Raw genomic sequence first — 17,397 nt, 5'->3', positions numbered from 1 at the left:
GCACTTGGCTATGGCGGCTAGGGTTTGGAACTGTTTTGGAGAGCGTGCATTCTTCAGAATTCAGTAGCTTTGAGATTGTGAAAGATCAATCGAATTGTTGCAGCTTGGTTGGCTTCATTCAGAAGTCAAAATGAATTAAATTGGGGCAGATTTGGATTCTTACAAGGCATATTTGTTGTAGGTTTCCTATTTACTGTTTTGCTGTTGATTTTTCTGTGGTTTGGAAGTTTCTTTTCCCAAACACACAACTTTCTCATTTATTGGCTCCATCTTCCACTGTTTGGGTGCCTTGGTATTAAATAAGAGCAGATCTGAATTGTTTCAGAAATAAAAATCAGAACTTTGTAAGTTGTTGATTGAATTCTTTTAATTCAATAAATTGGCTAAGGACCTATGGGTATGCTTCTAAATTCTCAAGTTTATTGCTTCAATTGATTAATTTCATGTATTTTTTTCAATATGTGTTGAGAATTTAAGAAACCCTTCTGCAAATTCTGTCTATTTCTGAAAGACCATCTCTAATATTTAAAACACAAACAAAAAGAACAATAAATTACAGCAGGTTAAAGGATTGAACCAGCAAGGGTTCATCACACTTCTCCACCTTTTGAACCTTCGTAATTTGAGGCCCAAGCCTTTGACATTTCCTTCTCTTTCTTCTCATTGCCAAAGACTCTATTAGTCAATAATTCATCCTTCACTCGGCGTAGTGCAACCTCAAACAATTTGCAAAAGTTGTTAGTTAAAACATTGAACTACAACTAGACATCTTTGCAATTTGACTAGAGAAGAACTTGGTTGACATTAATATGACAAGAATAACCTAAACTAAGAGTGTCAATTTGACTATCAATAAAGTTTCATAGGGGTACCAAAATGGGTACAAACTACAAACAAAGTGATTTACTCACACATTCCACTAGCATATCTAAATTTTCCTATTTCAACGCTTATTTACTAAAACCAAATATTTGTCATTTTTGCTCAGCTAGATTCCCCATAAAGAGTCTAGTGAAGGAAGGGAATTCTGGCTCCAATACCCAAGCCTAAGACAACCTTTGTATACCGTCATAAGATTACACATACTCTCAAGTATATAGGAAGACCTCGTAGAAAAAATTTCACAACCTCACCCTAGGTAACCTTTCCCATCTGAATCCATTGATGCCTCAATAAGGTACTCATCTTGTACCTTGAAGATACGATAGTAAATTACAGATATGGTTCTAATCCTCTATAGTTAATGCTCTAAAACATTCGTATGACACTACTTAAAAATGAAATAAGTATATTAGGTAAATCATAGACCAGGGACACCTTGTAGAGCCTTCCTTGTAATCCATGCTTGTGTGTTATCCACCCTTGTGTCATGAAAGAAGCTTTCGACTTGGCATTTACTGCTCTAAGCACTGCCAAATATTCCACTCTAGTTTTGGTCTTGCCAAAGTTTCACAACCCTTTATTGTTGAATGTGATGCCTCCAACATTGGCATATATGCAGTGTTAGTGAAAAAACATAGGCCACTTGCCTTCACTAGCAAGCAACTCAAAGGATGCAATCTAGCTAAATCTACATGTGAAAAAGGAATGTTGCTATCCTACATGTTGTACAACAATAGCATTCTTATCTTGGGCCAAAAGTTTCATATCAAAACAAATCATCATAGCTTAAAATATTTATTGCAACAAAGGGTGTCTTTTCCCATACAACAAAAATGGGTGACTAAATTGCAAGGATATAATTATAAGATAGTCTACAAAAAGGCCACAAAAAATGTTATATTGGATGCCCTCTAATGTCAATATGAAGAGTAAGGCATGCTATTTTCTCTTGACATCCTTGTACCCTATTGGATGGATGAGATTCAATAGGACGGGCAACAAACCCAAAAATTCAAAATAACATTTGTTAATTGGAATAGGACCCTCAATTTGTGCCAAAGATCCAATGTATTGGACTAGTCTTCAACAAATTTATTTAATTCCCAACTATCAGCTCAAGTATCAATTACTCTTGGAATTTCACTCCTCCCTTATTGTAGATCACTCAAGATTTTGAAGATTAGTGGGAGTGAAATGGAATTTCTTTTAGGATGGCCTTAAGTAGGATGGAGGCATTTGTGGCCAAATGTGGTGTGTGTCAATGGAATAAAGGGGAAACTATTAAAGCCCCACGAGTTTTGCAACTATTTCCTATTCTAGATAAGGTTTGGATTGATATTTATGTGAATTTCATTGTAGGTGTTCTAATGTTAGGAGGTAAACACGTCATTTTGGTTATTGTTGATTTCTTGACCAAATATGCCCATTTCTATGTCTTGCCTCATCCTTACACTGTTGTTGTGGTCACTCAATACTTCTTAGATTCGGTCTTCAAAATTCATAAGATACCCCACTCCATTGTTAGTGATCGTGATCCTACTTGTTGGTGTGTGTTTTATTACCCACCGAAAACATAATAAAATGTCCAAAAACACTCTATCCTCTCTTGAACAAAAATCACTGCATATGCTAAGATTGCGAGAAGATCATATGGCGATTCCAAGGTTTCTTTTGCTAGGTCTTGACGTGTGGATAAGCTCAATGGGCGTTGTGATATACTGGTAGTACACAAGGGACTTACGCTTGGCTTGTTCAATTCACAATGAAGCTCTATCATTTGGATCTTGGATCATAGACTTCAAGAAAACTGAAAAGGAGATAAAGGTTTAGGAGTTTTAATCTATTCCTAAGAATTCAAGAGACGGTATTGACTCGGTTGAACCAACAACTTCGTCGTGCTCAGGACAACTACACAAAGTGGGTGCAATCTTCAAGGGATGTGCTTATGATTTTCACGTCATGAATAACTACCATCAAAATCGAACAATATTTATCCATATAGAAGTTAAGCATCCACAAAGTAGGCTCAAACTAACTTAACACAATGAACAAAAATCATCTGTTTATCGAAAGTATGAGTGGAAGATTCACTATAAGTCAATACATATCAGATCTTGCATTCGTCTAACATACATGAAATAAAACCTAAACTTTTATGAGGGATAAGAACCATGCAAATCCAAAATAAGAGAAGTAATCACCATCAATTAGAACAATGCATTACTTACTTTGGCACTTGTAAACAACAATTTGCTTATCTCAACATGTTTTGCAACATGCTCCCATGTTTTAAAAATGAGGTGCGAGCTCAATTTATAGGCTCTTCAATTACAATTTAACGAGTAGGATTGATTTCCAATCAACGAAGATTACAAAATAAAACCCTCATTAGGGTTTGTTACAACTAACTACCCCTTGACCAATGAGAAAATTACATTTGGGGACACTTGTCCTTCTGCTAAATATAAACCAATAATAAAATAGAAAGTTGTTGCATTGTGGAGTGTGCCTTCTAGAAACTTCCGTGGATAAGTCAGGTTCATTGAACTTGGACATGTTGACTTGGAAAAATCTGATTGGTTGGAAGATGACGAGGCGCCACCTCAGCATGTTGGATGTCCTCCTTGGTCACTTTGTTCTTCTTCCACGTACTTGCCTTAGAATATTTTTCCTTGCTGACGACTCTATCCCTTGCGCTTGCTTCTTCCTATCTTTGATCTTGGATTCCTTTCGAGATTTTGATTTCTTCTTCTCACTTGCATTTGAATCTTTGAGGTTTGGAAGTCTTTATTCACTTGGAACTTCATTTGTGTTTTTCTTGACGATCCTGCCTCCGATGTCATCTACACTCTGCAAAACCAAAAAGAGATTAAGTTAGAATTCTAACTTTGAGTGTAAATAAGTTTTGATGGTATTTATGAGTTCTGATTTTGGTCCTCTTCACCTCAATTAATCAACAAGCTGCAAGTGCGAAAAAGCACCTTGAAATTGAAGAAAGACTTAGTAAAATTTTGAAAAATTTGGTCTGATTTGAAAGTTTGGGACTGAAATTAGTCCTCAAGAAATCTGAAAATGAAAAACTCAGTCCCAAAATCTGTGAATTAATGTTGGAATCAGACTCAAATTCTGGAAAATAATTTGAAAATCAGACTAAGTCCCTTGAATATTTCCTCCAAAATTTGAAAAGCAGATTGAAAAATCCATAAACATGCCTTGGTTGCTCATCAAAAATGCTGAAAATAAATTGAAATACCCGTCACCTTGAAAATGAGATGAGAAAATCTTTATTTGAGTCTGAGAAACCTTAATTTGCTTTGCTTTCAATGCCTTAGAAACTTTTGAAATACTCTTAAAACTCTGAAAAATGCCTTATAAAATTTGAAATATTTTGCTCTCCAAATACTTTGCTCTGCCAAATGAGAACTATTTGAATGAGAGAAAGAATGATTGACCATCATAAGTTAAGTATTACAATATTACTTTAATACCCTGTCTTGATGGTCATTCTACTAAGTTAGTAACTACCATGCTGAAGACTTGTCATGATTTGTTGGTCTTTTGGCCATGAATGCATAGAAGGTAGACCCCTTCTCTTTTGAATGCTCTGTGACATGAGCGTGCTATTGAGACCCTCGGTTGGGATTTTGATCAGCCACAACTCTTTGCAAAACTCCTTCATATGACCAAGTTTACCACAATAGACACATGTGACAAATTTCAGACTTTGAAGAATCATCAAGTTTGCCTTCTCCTTTCTGCTTAGTGGACTTGCCTTTGTCTTTTTCCTTGGCAATAAAAACCTTTTCCACACAAGTTGTTTCACTGCTCCTACCAAACTGCTTCTTCCACCTATCCTGCTGCAAGAGCTTGTTGCACAATTCATCAAACTTCAAGTCAACATTGGTGGATGTAATGTTGAGAGATTTGATGAAGTGCTCATAGGATCGTGGTAAGCTTTTTAGCGCAATAACCACCATATCCTCTTCTTCAAACTTGTGACCAATGGCCTCTAGTTGATCACGAATGTCTTTGATCTTCATTAAATGATCTTGCAAAGACATCTTGTCATCCATCATGATAAGCACATCGGAAATACTAAGAGGGGGGGTGAATTAGTATTTCATAACTTTAAACTTTAAAAGCATAAAAGCATATAAAACATAAAGGAGCAACCAACATGATGCAAACACTAGATTTGTGGTGGAAAACCCTTATGAATAAAAAACCACAACATACAATAGCTTTCATTAACAAATGGGCATCAACCCAGTTTACATTAGTGAGCACCAACTCTCAGAGAACACCTACCCTTCTTGAAGCACCAACTCCAAACAGATTGAGCACCAACTCATAAACAAAAATCCAATAACATTTTCAGATCATACTAAGCACTTCAAACACCATGCAAACATTTTATGACACTCCTTAATTTCTTCCTACGAACAACAATGATGAACAAATATTGTAAAGCAATGATCAAAATAGAATGAGGCTGCCATCCCAAAGATATATCCTTGAAGACTCTAATCATGAATTGAATATCAAGATCCAAAATGGTCTCGAGATTTAATGCAGAGATTGGATAGTATTCATTAAAGAGCAAAAAACCATGACCTTATATCATAAATACCACAATTTCTAGAAAACCACTTAGCTTGCCATAACTACGAACCACTATCTTGAAGCACATCTGAGGCCAAAAGGAGTATTTTTCTGTAACTATAGCAAAAGGTTCTTCTAAAGCCCACACAAAACTCAATAGTCACACACCATCAAGAAAAATCGACTTCCAACAATAGGTATGATAATACTCGCACCACTGTCCATAACAATCTCACTTCCTAGAAAATAAAGACTTTATTCACACACCAAAAAAAAATGCGATTTCCAGAATTGTGCTATTTCAATATCAATCACCACAACTGGTTACGAGTTTCACCCACATGCTTAGGCATGTATCCAATTTTTTTAATACATGCTTCATGGCCAATCTCACTTACATATTGTTCCCACAAAAATATTTCATACATCTCTGCTTATTACTCCAGAATACAAAAAAACGACTTTGCCAGAAATAAAAAAATAAATACTACCTCAACTCATCCTAAAAAAAACGGTCGAATAAAATTTTGTTGGACAGCCAAAACGAAGTGTTACACCCGTCTAAAGGTAATACAATGAATCAGCTGCCCAACCATCTGCACTCTTCTAAATATAGCAACCTTGAGAGAGAACGTGGAAGCTAAGCCATGCTAGATGAAATTTTGGAATTAACCCAGCTATCAATACAAAACGTGGAGTATCAAATTCATGAGGTAGCACAATGAATGAAATAACTGATTCATTTAATATTTTAGAAGAAGTCAACCCACTTTGAATATTCAAAATGATGACATGGCATGAAAGCTAATGTAGCAGTTGGCACGATGACAACTAGCTAAAGCTGATAGAGACATCGCTAAAGCAAACAAGTAACCAGCTTAAGCAACCAACCAAGCACCTCAAGCAGGAAGACAAGGAGCTCAAGTAGCTCAAGCACGTCAAGCAGCTCAACAAAAAACTGATGAATAATCAGTAGCTTAAAAAATATTTCATTCCAATTCTCTATTCAGGACTCAACCTTTGACATCAATGACGAATTCTACAACACATAATAATTGAGAACAACATATTTTTAAAGAAGAATGATTTGCCTTTATCTAACATCTCGTGCAGATCCTTCAAGTGAGTCCAGACTCCAAATATGTGTAGCAGTTTTGCTAGACGACACTTTTGGAAGCATCTCATTGATAACTGATAACTTGAGCAGCATATTGCTTCATGATTACACTCATCAAACTTGTTTTGGTCTTTGATGCCACTATGGGATGAGCAAAATTACCCAAAACAATTTGATCTAGGCATCGATACTAAAAAATGGTGAGCTTCTTTTTTTTCAGGTATTGTAATTCTTTTTGTTGAACCTTTGAGTGCCTTCCAACATGATGTTGGGTAACAAAGCCATCCCTCTTGCTATCCAAAGACACAAAAAACAAGATAAAAAATCAGCTTCTCAAATACCTTCGATTTTTGTCGATAAAAAATTGAAAAAAAATTGAAACCCATAATTTGTTTTAGAAAATTGTGCAAAAACATTTCTTGAAGTAAACCCAAGTCCTATAAAAAAATCACAAAACTTGGAAAAACTCCTATGTTCCCTAGAAACCCTAGGCACAAGATTTTGCAAAAATATCATCAAAAACCAAGTTAAAAACCCTCTATTGCTTTGGAGAAAAATAACATCAACAATTTTGTAAAAAAGTTGTGCAAAAACTCAATTTGCCTTACAAATCCTAGGTTAACAAAAATGAATAGCAAGAAACCACTATTTTATAAAAAATCGTCAAAAACTTTTGTTGAAGACGAAAAGCCAGATTTTGTTGAAAAATTGTCAAAACGTTGCATAACAGCACCACAATTTTTTGAAAAAATCATCAAACCCTAGGTGAAGAAAATGTGTAGAAAAAAATTGAGCACCCTAGATGAACACGAAACCCCCTCGCACAGCCTAAAGAAGGTTTGAAAATCAAACTTTGCAAAGCCTACAAAAATTCCTTCACGCGGAAAAACACTAGTCTCAAGTTCTCAACCACTGGAACAAAAAATAAAACCTTCACACGGCCCTGGAATAGAAAACAGTCCCATTGTGTGGAAAAAATGCCTGAAAAAATCACAATTTTTATTGAAAAATCATCCAAAAAGATCTCAAAAACCTGCAACACCAAGAGAGAAGCCTATTTTTTAAAAAATTTTAAAGACAAGAATGTCCGTGATCTTTTTGAAAAAAAATCCGCGATTTTGTATGAAACAAATTCACATTTTAGATAGAAGAAAAACACATGAATTTGCAAAGAAAAAACCTTATGAATTTATAAAGATAAATGCCACGATTTTATTTTAAAAATCAATTCAAAAAACTTCTAGAAATTTACACGAAATTTCTAGGTAAACATGCCACCAAAAACAAAAACCCTCAATTTTCTTTTAAAAAAATCGATCGTAAACTTATATCAATCAAAAACCTTGATTCTACAAATAGAACCCACGATTTTGGTTTTTAAAAAAAATCAAACAAAAAACTTCTAAAAATTTCCTCAAAATTTCTTGTTCTATTAACAAAGGAGAGGAAAACTCCTTATATAAGCAGATCTTCCATAATGGAAACGATCAAGAACTAAAAACAAAATAAAAAGATTGTAACTACTAACTAACTAACTTACAAAATAGAAACTTACTAAAATCTAACTAAACGGCTTAAATGACCATTATAAGCTAAATATTACAATATTACTTAAATAATTTCAAGCTTTGCAAACAAATCCTTTTAAAAGGGGGAGGCAAAGTTACAAACCCTATTTTGATATATGTTTAGCTAGTATTAGTAGAGTGCATATGCTCTGCAAGTTGCCCATAAGTAAATAGTAAATAAAGGTGTGGGTGCAATAATATCAAAATAAGATTCAGTCATAATTGATGATAAATGAATAGACAAACTTGCAATAATATCATTGTATGAATGACTCCAGAATTTGTCACTAGATCGAGGACTAATCTACCACACATATGACCTCTATTAAGCTAATGAAGATATGCAAAAGATGATTCTCTAAGGATAAAAAATCTAAGGACTTGCTAGAGATGTTTCCCTCGGAATAATACTAAATCATGGAACACAGGCAGCTATCCTACTCCTAAACTACTAGTTAAACATTTTTTCCATTTTTAAGCTTATGGAGAGTCAAACACTTCAAAAACCAATTCCTATTCAATGGATTACGGAGCAATCAAATAAGAACAACACAAAGAAATGATAAAAGAGAGATGATATCAATAACTAAACATGCTTAATCATCCTTCTCCAAACTACAAAATAAATATGCGATATCAAAAAGACCATTTGTCATGCCCCAAAATTGACACCCCAAATTGGCAACTCACATCAGCAATTCCAATTGAAGAAATTGTCTTACCACAGTGTAATGTCCCCGCTTTGAAATATAATTTAATAATAAATAATAATAAAATACAAAAGAATAAAAATAAAAATTAAATTAAAATAAATTAAATATAATTAAATTTTGATTAAAGTTAATGAATGGTCAAAAGGAATGAAATGATTAGTTGCGACTCCCCCAAATATGAGGTATAAAAGGGAGAAGAGAATTCATTTGAAGGGGGGATAATTTGGGAATCAGAAGTGTAGATATGATTGTGAAAGGTTGTGTACCTTTCAAAGGGCAGAAATAATGAAGGGTTGCATTCTTTCAAAGGGTGCTAATGGTGAAAGGATGTGTCTCTTGCCAAAGGGCATACATGATGAAGAGGTGTGACCTCTCTCTCACATTGAGAGATATAAAGGAAAGCAATCAAAAGCATCTAGTGAGATCACCATTGATCAGATCAGATCAAAACTGATATTAAGTTACCGACAGTAACATCCTTGTTCTTGGTGGTATGCATGGGGATGTGCTTAATATGTATGCTTAATATATGACGCCTGATAATGTTCTTATGCAGAATTTAATAGTAATATTAATATAGACTGCAATATGTATGACAGTCATAATTAATTTCATATACATTCATAGTACATGAAAGACTATTATATATATAGCCCAGTCCGCTAATACCTACGTAGGGATAGGGGGTTTGTCTAGGGAAAGGAGGAGTAATTCGGTCACTAGCTGGGTACAGACATATTTCTGAAGCCTTGAGGGAGAGTCCTGAGATGGGCATAAACATATGTTCCTAAGAAACCTTGAGGGAGCCCGCTCATAGACTGTTTCCAAGAGCCCTAGCACAGTAATTCCACCATCTTCTGTATGGTTAGGGAAGAAGTGAGAGCGAACCCTAAATTTAATTAGTTATTTATTGCATTATATATACTTGTAATCTCAATAACCTAATTCAAGACATAATGATGTTAAATGATGTATGTAACTATTGGGAAATAGGTAGTGTTCTAATAGGGGACATTACACACAGTAAGACTTCACAATTTCTTGTTCCTAACCTTGAACCGATGCCAGAGCAGCATATCATGGGTGAACAGATCATATGAATGAAGGTTCCTATTTATCAAACTACAAATCCCATACGGATCATTCCTCTACCTTTGTAGACAGTGGTCACATACTTAATCACGATTTGTTAATACCAAATTAATATTAATAAGAATCGATTGGTTGGCATAAGTCAAAACGGTGGGACATCAAGATGAACAATTAGTTATGAAAGGCAGCAGTTAATCAAGGAAGGGTCATGTCTCCTACAAAAAAATTGGAACCCAAGGAAGAGGCACGATCTCTCTTCACCAAGAAAGATATATAAATAACCCTCCCGGCATCCAAAGAAGGGCATTGAAGGTTTTTGAATTTATATAGATATCAGACATTTCTCTCAACAGTTCGACTTAATACTCGAGTTGATATGAATTTCTGTACATGGTATAACATATGTTATTACTGTATACTTATAATTTGTGATGCAATTCGTTACGAATTATATATAAATCAGTAAATAGAAATCTGGTGAATTATACTGTAGTTGACTATTGTAAATCAAATATATTTCTGCATACGTTCTCAATGTCTAACAATATTTCTGCATACGTTCTCAATGTCCAACAATATTTCTGCATACATTCTAAATATATCAAGCTGAGAGAGAGAGAGAGAGAGAGAGAGAGAGAGAGAGAGAGAGAGAGAGAGAGGATTACAAGTAGGGGAACAGTGTTGGGGTTACCTTCTAGGCATGCCACCTCATGGTATAAGACCGGGGAGTCCCATGAGGCCAAAGGGGTACAGAGGATGCTGCCTTTAGGCCTATGAAGGATAGACTTCCTGGGCACCCTGTTGTGATGGCCCTCATGCTCTCTATCATGCTGAATGAGTGTGTTAAGCATGAGACATAGGATAGGTGTGACAAGATTAAGGAAAATGGTGATAGGATACCTCACTAGGTATTCCATCTCATATGGTATGGGCCACATGAAGCCAAGGGAGAATGTGATCCACCTTTGGGCCTAGGGTAGAGGGTCTCTAGGACACCCTATCTATTCACCCTCTTCTATGCCCTCTATGGTTGAACTCTCAAGAATAATTTAATCTTGTAATTATGACTATGTCTTACATATGTATGATTGGTGTTTCCTAATTAATATATCTATTTAAATGAAACATGATTATTGTATATTTTCTAACTAACTTGCAGAGTTTCAGTCAAAAGTAACAGGTATCTCTAACCCCTACCCCACCTCAATTAGGGTGGAAATTGGGTATATATAATTTGGGGACATTACACCATTACAAAGAATGATTTAGAATGTTGCGACATTCATCTAATATCTATTGCAATTATACTAGAAAATGTGGTAAGAGAAACCGTAAGCTAAGAAGATCCTATCACACTTCATTGCATGGAAGCATCCCTGAAGATTTACAAATGGCCAAAAAGACATTCAATTACATTTATCTACTACATATTAGGAACCTCTTCATGATTTACAAAATGAGCTACTCAACAAATGAATGGACTTGCAGGATTTGGGACCCTCTAGATTCTCAACATTGCAAACACATAGAAATGGAGAAATGACTAACTGTTCTATCAAATGAGCTAATATTTATAGCGTTTAGTTTTGTTGTTGAATCCTTCCGAGAATTCAAATGAGAACCAGATATCATTAATGTTGTGTATGGAATAAGTTGAAATCTTCTGAAATCTACTGAAATGGTGGCCTAGAGATGGCATAAAATTACCTAAACTTGAAAATTCAAGTGCCACTTTTATGGCGGCATGGCGTTCATCATCCACTATTGATTTTAAATTTGGATTCATGTCCTTGGGATGAACAATGCCTTTTGGAAAGGAAAAACCAATTTGGTAGTTGCAAAAGTCAAATCAAGAATTGATGGCACTTCTAGGAAGATCTGGTGTAAACAGAGAACCATCTAGAAGAAGTTCAAAAGTCTGTCAAAGAATTGGAGGCAAGAAAGGGAGATGCAGGATTTCCATGCAGAACATGATATTGAAACTAGACATTGTAATTGAGATCCTAATACAATTTGAAACTGCACAAAATTGGTGAAAGAAGTGGATGAAGTGCACGAGAGAAGATGTGGGAAAAAGGTGTGGAACTAGACATTAGGATGGAATGTCCAAATGGAAAGAATGATATCTTAAAGTCAAGTTGATGTCTGTATAAGAAGAAATAAGCAAAAAAAGGCTTTAGAAAACTTTGTAGGATTTGATACAAAAGTGGATGAAGTCAAATGTCTGTAAGCAAGAGAAAAGTCAGTGGAAGGAAAGAAAATCCATGAAAAGGGGAGCAGAAGAGAATGCAAGGAAATGCTATGAAAGTGAACAAAAGATCAGGAGGATGGACAAATATTCAAATCCCAAAAATAAAAATGAAAGGCGCATAGAAGATGTAGGAGAACAACACACAGGAAAATCTGACAAAAGGTAACCCATTTGAAGGTCTCTCAAATTGGTTATCAATGATGAGAAAAATGTGGCCTAAATGCACAAAGGAGCTGGGACTCAAGCAAATTTTGGCACTATCAAACTGAGTCCAACATGATATATGATTTTGATATTTTACTTTGATTTTTTATAATACAATTGATGCCCTGCCCAAATATTTTATGCCAAATAATATGTAACATACCATTCCAATCAGATGTACTAGTCACGAAATAATAGCTTGATGATATTTATCAACTCAACACATATACTCTTACCAAAATCCCTGTGTTGATGAGGAGCGAAATATGCTTATCCTTTAGGGCTCCCCCTCTTGATAGTAGTTCACACTGCATAAACAGCAATGCAATCAATAATCAATTTTAAACCCAAATAACAGATGATAGTTAATGTTGAAATGAATTCCCAAGACAAATATAGCAGATGGCAGCAATGAAAATTTCCAAGATAGTTCTATTCCTTGCTAATGTATTGACGAGGATTTCTTTGGCAACAAAAGTATGTTCAAATAAGAGACAAAATTATCCAGTACTTCTAATACTAAATGTGGAAACATATTCATAAACGTGCTGAATTTGAGTACTCCCCCAAATATGAATGATTGTTTGATCAATAATGTTTTCCATTTAAATACTAATTTATAATGCAAAGAATATCTTGCATAACCTTTAATGAAAAAATGGTCCAAGAAATATTAGGCAGTTTAAGCTGCTTCACTAATATCAAAATTTAAAACGACTCACAACAACCTTCCAAGTCTCAATAACTTACAAAGAAAATTTCACTATTTAGCAGTCTTCATTGGCTCTACTTTATCTAGAGGGAGAGTTCCAATAACCAAATATATGAAGTATAGATATGAAGAAAAAGTACAAAGTTCTTGTACAGAATCCAAAGTTTCTTACTTCTCAGTGAGGCACACACAAGATCAACAACATGGTAGTCTTCCTTGTGCTTTGGTCCATTGATTGATCAAATCAGAAGCTGATCAGCTACTCTCTGGCTGATACCTCGAAGTAGCTACCACTTCAGACAACCATAATCATAAATCTCTTTCCATCACATGATAATCCATGCATTCATGAATTTATATACCACACACTCTAGTATGAAATTGCAAGACCTCCAAGGAATCATAAACATCAATGTAGTATGTCAATACTAACATATCTTTTCTTGAAACACCATCTACAAAAAGTATACTCGAGGATTCAAAAATACAATTGTGTCGCTATATATGTTTTTTGATGAACTTGTTTCCATGCTGACGGAAAAATTAGGAAAAGCAACCATGTGGTGTTTTTACCATGGTGAGAAATTCAAATTTGGCACGCACTTAAAAAAAGTCAAGTACCTTTTAAGGTCCATGATGCTCATTTACACATAGTCATTCGTTAGTTGTGCATTCATGTGTAAACTTGTGTCTATTTTTAATTCCTCAGATATTGCTGTAGCAAATATACAAGCAGGTTCCTGTCAGTTATTATTGGATACATAATACCTGAATTCGAAGTAGCAATTTAAACCATGGGATATGTTTATTCATAAATTGTAGTCATAAACATGCATTCCTGTGAAATTACCAGATTGCATAAAGATGACAAGAATAAATTCAATAAAGATCTTGCTGGTATATACTGGAGATTTCAAGCATAAAATGAACTCAGTCAGTGGATGAAGTATGACAGGTTGCAGTTGATATTGCATAAATTTGGTTTTTGAAACAGTTGAAGCAAATGATAAAGACTTGTCAGATAGAATTAAAGAAAAGAGTTAAATAATTGGAGAAAAAGGTAAAACAACAAAAGGAGAATGGAAGTGTAGAGAAAAAGAAGACCAATAAACCCATACAATAGAAGCAATGCAAATACAAGCTAAAATAAAAACAGAATAATACAGAAAGACGATTACAATATACAGTATTTTCACCTAGGAAAATGCATAAAACTCAATCATTTGCTAAATAAAATAGAAAAGAATGTACTATTCAATTGCAAAGCCATTTTCTAGTCATTGCCAGCTAAACCCATCCTGACTATTAAACATGGAAAATAAACAAGACTTTCCAATAGAAGCAAGACTAAATCAACCGAAACCAAAAGAAACAGCTTCAAAACTAAAACTTGACTAGCCAAAAGAAAAGTTGAAAGAATGGCAACAAAAACTAGATGCACATGAGAGAGCTTGCAGAAGTAAATATCAAACTGGGAACCAGTTGCTCATGTATTGGTTGATTTGGAGGCCAATGTCAGCACTAAAAGGAAGATGGCAATCTAGGCTGCGAAGAAGTCAAGTAGGATGTATAAGAAGTTTGAGTGCGAGTATAGACAACTGCATGGAACTATACAGGAGGTTGCTTCATAAGTACTGTCAGTTTCACATTCTATGATGCAGCTCAAGTTGGCAAAAGATAATTTGTGCCTATTATCTATGCCACTCCCTCATCGAGATATTATACTACTATAACAAGCATCAACATGGACATCAACCAATTTAGATGGGGGGATAGAAATAGAGGATAACTCTGAGATTATGTATTCCCTTGACTTGTATAGGTGCCTAATCATAAATAAAGCACTTTTTAAATAAAAGGAATGAATGTACTTGTGACATTGTTGAAAAATAATTGAATGTTTTAATCACGAATATACAACGTATATAAAGGGAATTACAAGATGGTGTTCTAAAAAGAATAAACCTTTCAACTAAAGCTTCAATATAAAGCTAAAAAGCTAAAAATGCTTAAAAAAGATAAAAAGCTAACTATGCCTTCTAATAAAAGAGGCAATAGTTAAACTTAAAACTAAATGACCATTAATAAAGACCTAAGGATAACTGACTCAAATATAATTAAATATTCTAATACCCTCCCTTAATGGTCATTCTATCTACTACACCAAGTTGCCCCCTAAATTTGACAAACTTTGCCGAGCTCAAAGACTTGGTGAGGATATCTGCAATCTGATCTTCTGTTGGAATGTACTGCAATATCACCGATCCATCTTCAACATGCTTGTGAATGAAATGACAATGAAACTCCACATGCTTGGTCCGCTCATGGAAGACTGGATTTTTGGCTAATTTAAGAACCCCTTGATTATCACAAAACAAGGGAGTAGGTCCTAGTTGAGACATTTGCATGTCTACAAGCATCCTACGTAGCCAAATTGCCTCACAAGTTGCCTTAATAGTTCCCCGATATTCTGCTTTAGTCGAGGAAAGAACTATTGCCTATTGCTTCTTGCTGGTCCATGTGACTGCACTTGTGCCCAAGCTGAAAACATATCCAGAAGTTGACTTTTTGTCATCAACACAACTTGCCCAATCTGAGTCTATAAAACCAACCAAACTAGGATCTTTGCTTCTATTGTAGAAAATGCCAAATTTAGGAGTGCCCTTCACATACCTTAGCACACACTTCGCTGCAACCCAATGTTCAGCGTTTAGGGCTGACATGAAGCGAGAAATATAACTCACATCATAGCTGATGTTAGGTCTAGTAGCAGTGAGATAGATGAGGCTGCCCACTAGTTGCCGGAATGAAGATTCATCTACTACATGTGAATCTAATTTGGTTGACAATTTCAGCCCTATCTCCATAGGTGTAGATGCAGATTTGCAATCTTGCATCCATAATTTATCCAGCAGGCTCTTGGCATACTTTGACAGAGAAATAAATATGTGGCTATAGTCTGCCAAACCTCTACACTGAGACAATAATGGAGAAGAACCAAATCTGTCATATCAAAAGTTTGACACAAATTCTGTTTGACTTGCTCGATCAAATGTGTTGCACTACTAGTAATGATCAGATCATCAACATAGATGACTAGAAATGGAATATCACCACTAGTATGCTTGACATACAAATTGGGATTGGAAGGACTCCTCTGAAAGCCTTGATCAATCAAGTACTTATCAATTTTTATGTACCATGCACGAGGAGCCTGTTTGAGGCCATAGAGTGCTTTGACTAGTTTGCATACATGGTGTTCTTTACCAGCAACCTTGAAACCTGGAGGCTGCGTCATGTAGACTTCTTCCTACAAATGGCCATAAAAGAAAGCACTCTTGACATCCATTTGATGGACTTTCCATCCAAACTAAGCTGAAAGAGAAAGGACAAGCCGAATGGTACTCATCTTGGCTATGGGAGCAAAGATCTCCTCATCGTCGATACCCTCCTTCTCTGAAGACCCTTTTGCTACTAAATGAGCCTTATACTTATCAAGGGTTCCATCAACTTCCTTTTTATTTCCCCCTTGCTTTTTATGTCTTTTAAGTTGTTGTAGGAACGTTTTGGACAAATTGCAAGTGAATTTAAAATTACAAGTTTAATGAGAACTTGTAACTTCTCATAAAAGTTCCTACTTTGTGCTTTTAAGTTGTAATAGGGATTGTGTTTCCCTATTACAAGTCTTTTTTATTTATGTTGTGTTTTTAAAACTTGTAATGGGGATTTTATTTACCTATTACAAGTTGTTTTGTTATTTCTTTTTTCTCTTTTTCCTTTAAAATCCGAAATTGTTCAAGTGAAGAAAAAGTAATGCAATTTAAAACTTGTAAAGGGGTTTTAAAAACCCGATTGCATCTTTGGAGGGCACATTTGTTTGTAGTTGGAAAGGAAAAACCCGATCTGCATTCTTTCTCTCACAAATCTGATTTTTGTGGCATTATTCCCTTGAATACATCCCACATTCTTGCCATGCTGCTGGAGATCGATGGTTGGTGCCATGTTTTTGTGATTCAATGGTTTTGGCAAACAAGTTTTGCACATTAATGTGAAGTTTTCAGCTTCGTTTTTTGTTGTGTAAGCTCCACGTATTTGTTGCTCATATTCCGCCATTGTTGCCACATTTGCAACATGTTTTGCATCCTTCATTCATTGAAGAGTGTTTGACATCAAATGTATCTCTCCTTCCAAGCCGTTTTTTGTGGAGTGGGATGAATGGAAATCCGTTTTTAGCTGCAACAAGAAATGCAACACGG

At 35.1% G+C, this 17,397-nt stretch overlaps 1 protein-coding gene across 2 annotated transcripts in view; it reads right to left on the bottom strand.

The window, feature by feature from the left end:
- LOC131072764 (uncharacterized) overlaps positions 1-17,397 on the bottom strand; it is a 178,043-nt gene that overhangs the window by 20,414 nt on the left and 140,232 nt on the right. Inside the window, exons 6-7 of one of the 2 annotated variants that reach the window (XM_058009033.2) lie at positions 12,666-12,737; positions 3,168-3,732 (exon numbers count right to left, since the gene is read on the bottom strand). In XM_058009033.2, coding sequence (XP_057865016.1) covers positions 3,670-3,732; positions 12,666-12,737 — 135 coding nt within the window. In that variant the 3' untranslated portion in view covers positions 3,168-3,669. Of the gene's footprint in view, positions 1-3,167; positions 3,733-12,665; positions 12,738-17,397 lie in introns of those variants that run through there. The other variant, XM_058009026.1, reaches the window with a different exon arrangement.

This window comes from Cryptomeria japonica, chromosome 9 (genome assembly GCF_030272615.1).
Source record: "Cryptomeria japonica chromosome 9, Sugi_1.0, whole genome shotgun sequence".
In the NCBI taxonomy this organism is placed as follows: Eukaryota; Viridiplantae; Streptophyta; class Pinopsida; order Cupressales; family Cupressaceae; genus Cryptomeria; species Cryptomeria japonica.
Note: the sequence above shows the minus strand (reverse complement) of the source record. Positions and strands in the feature narration are given on the sequence as shown.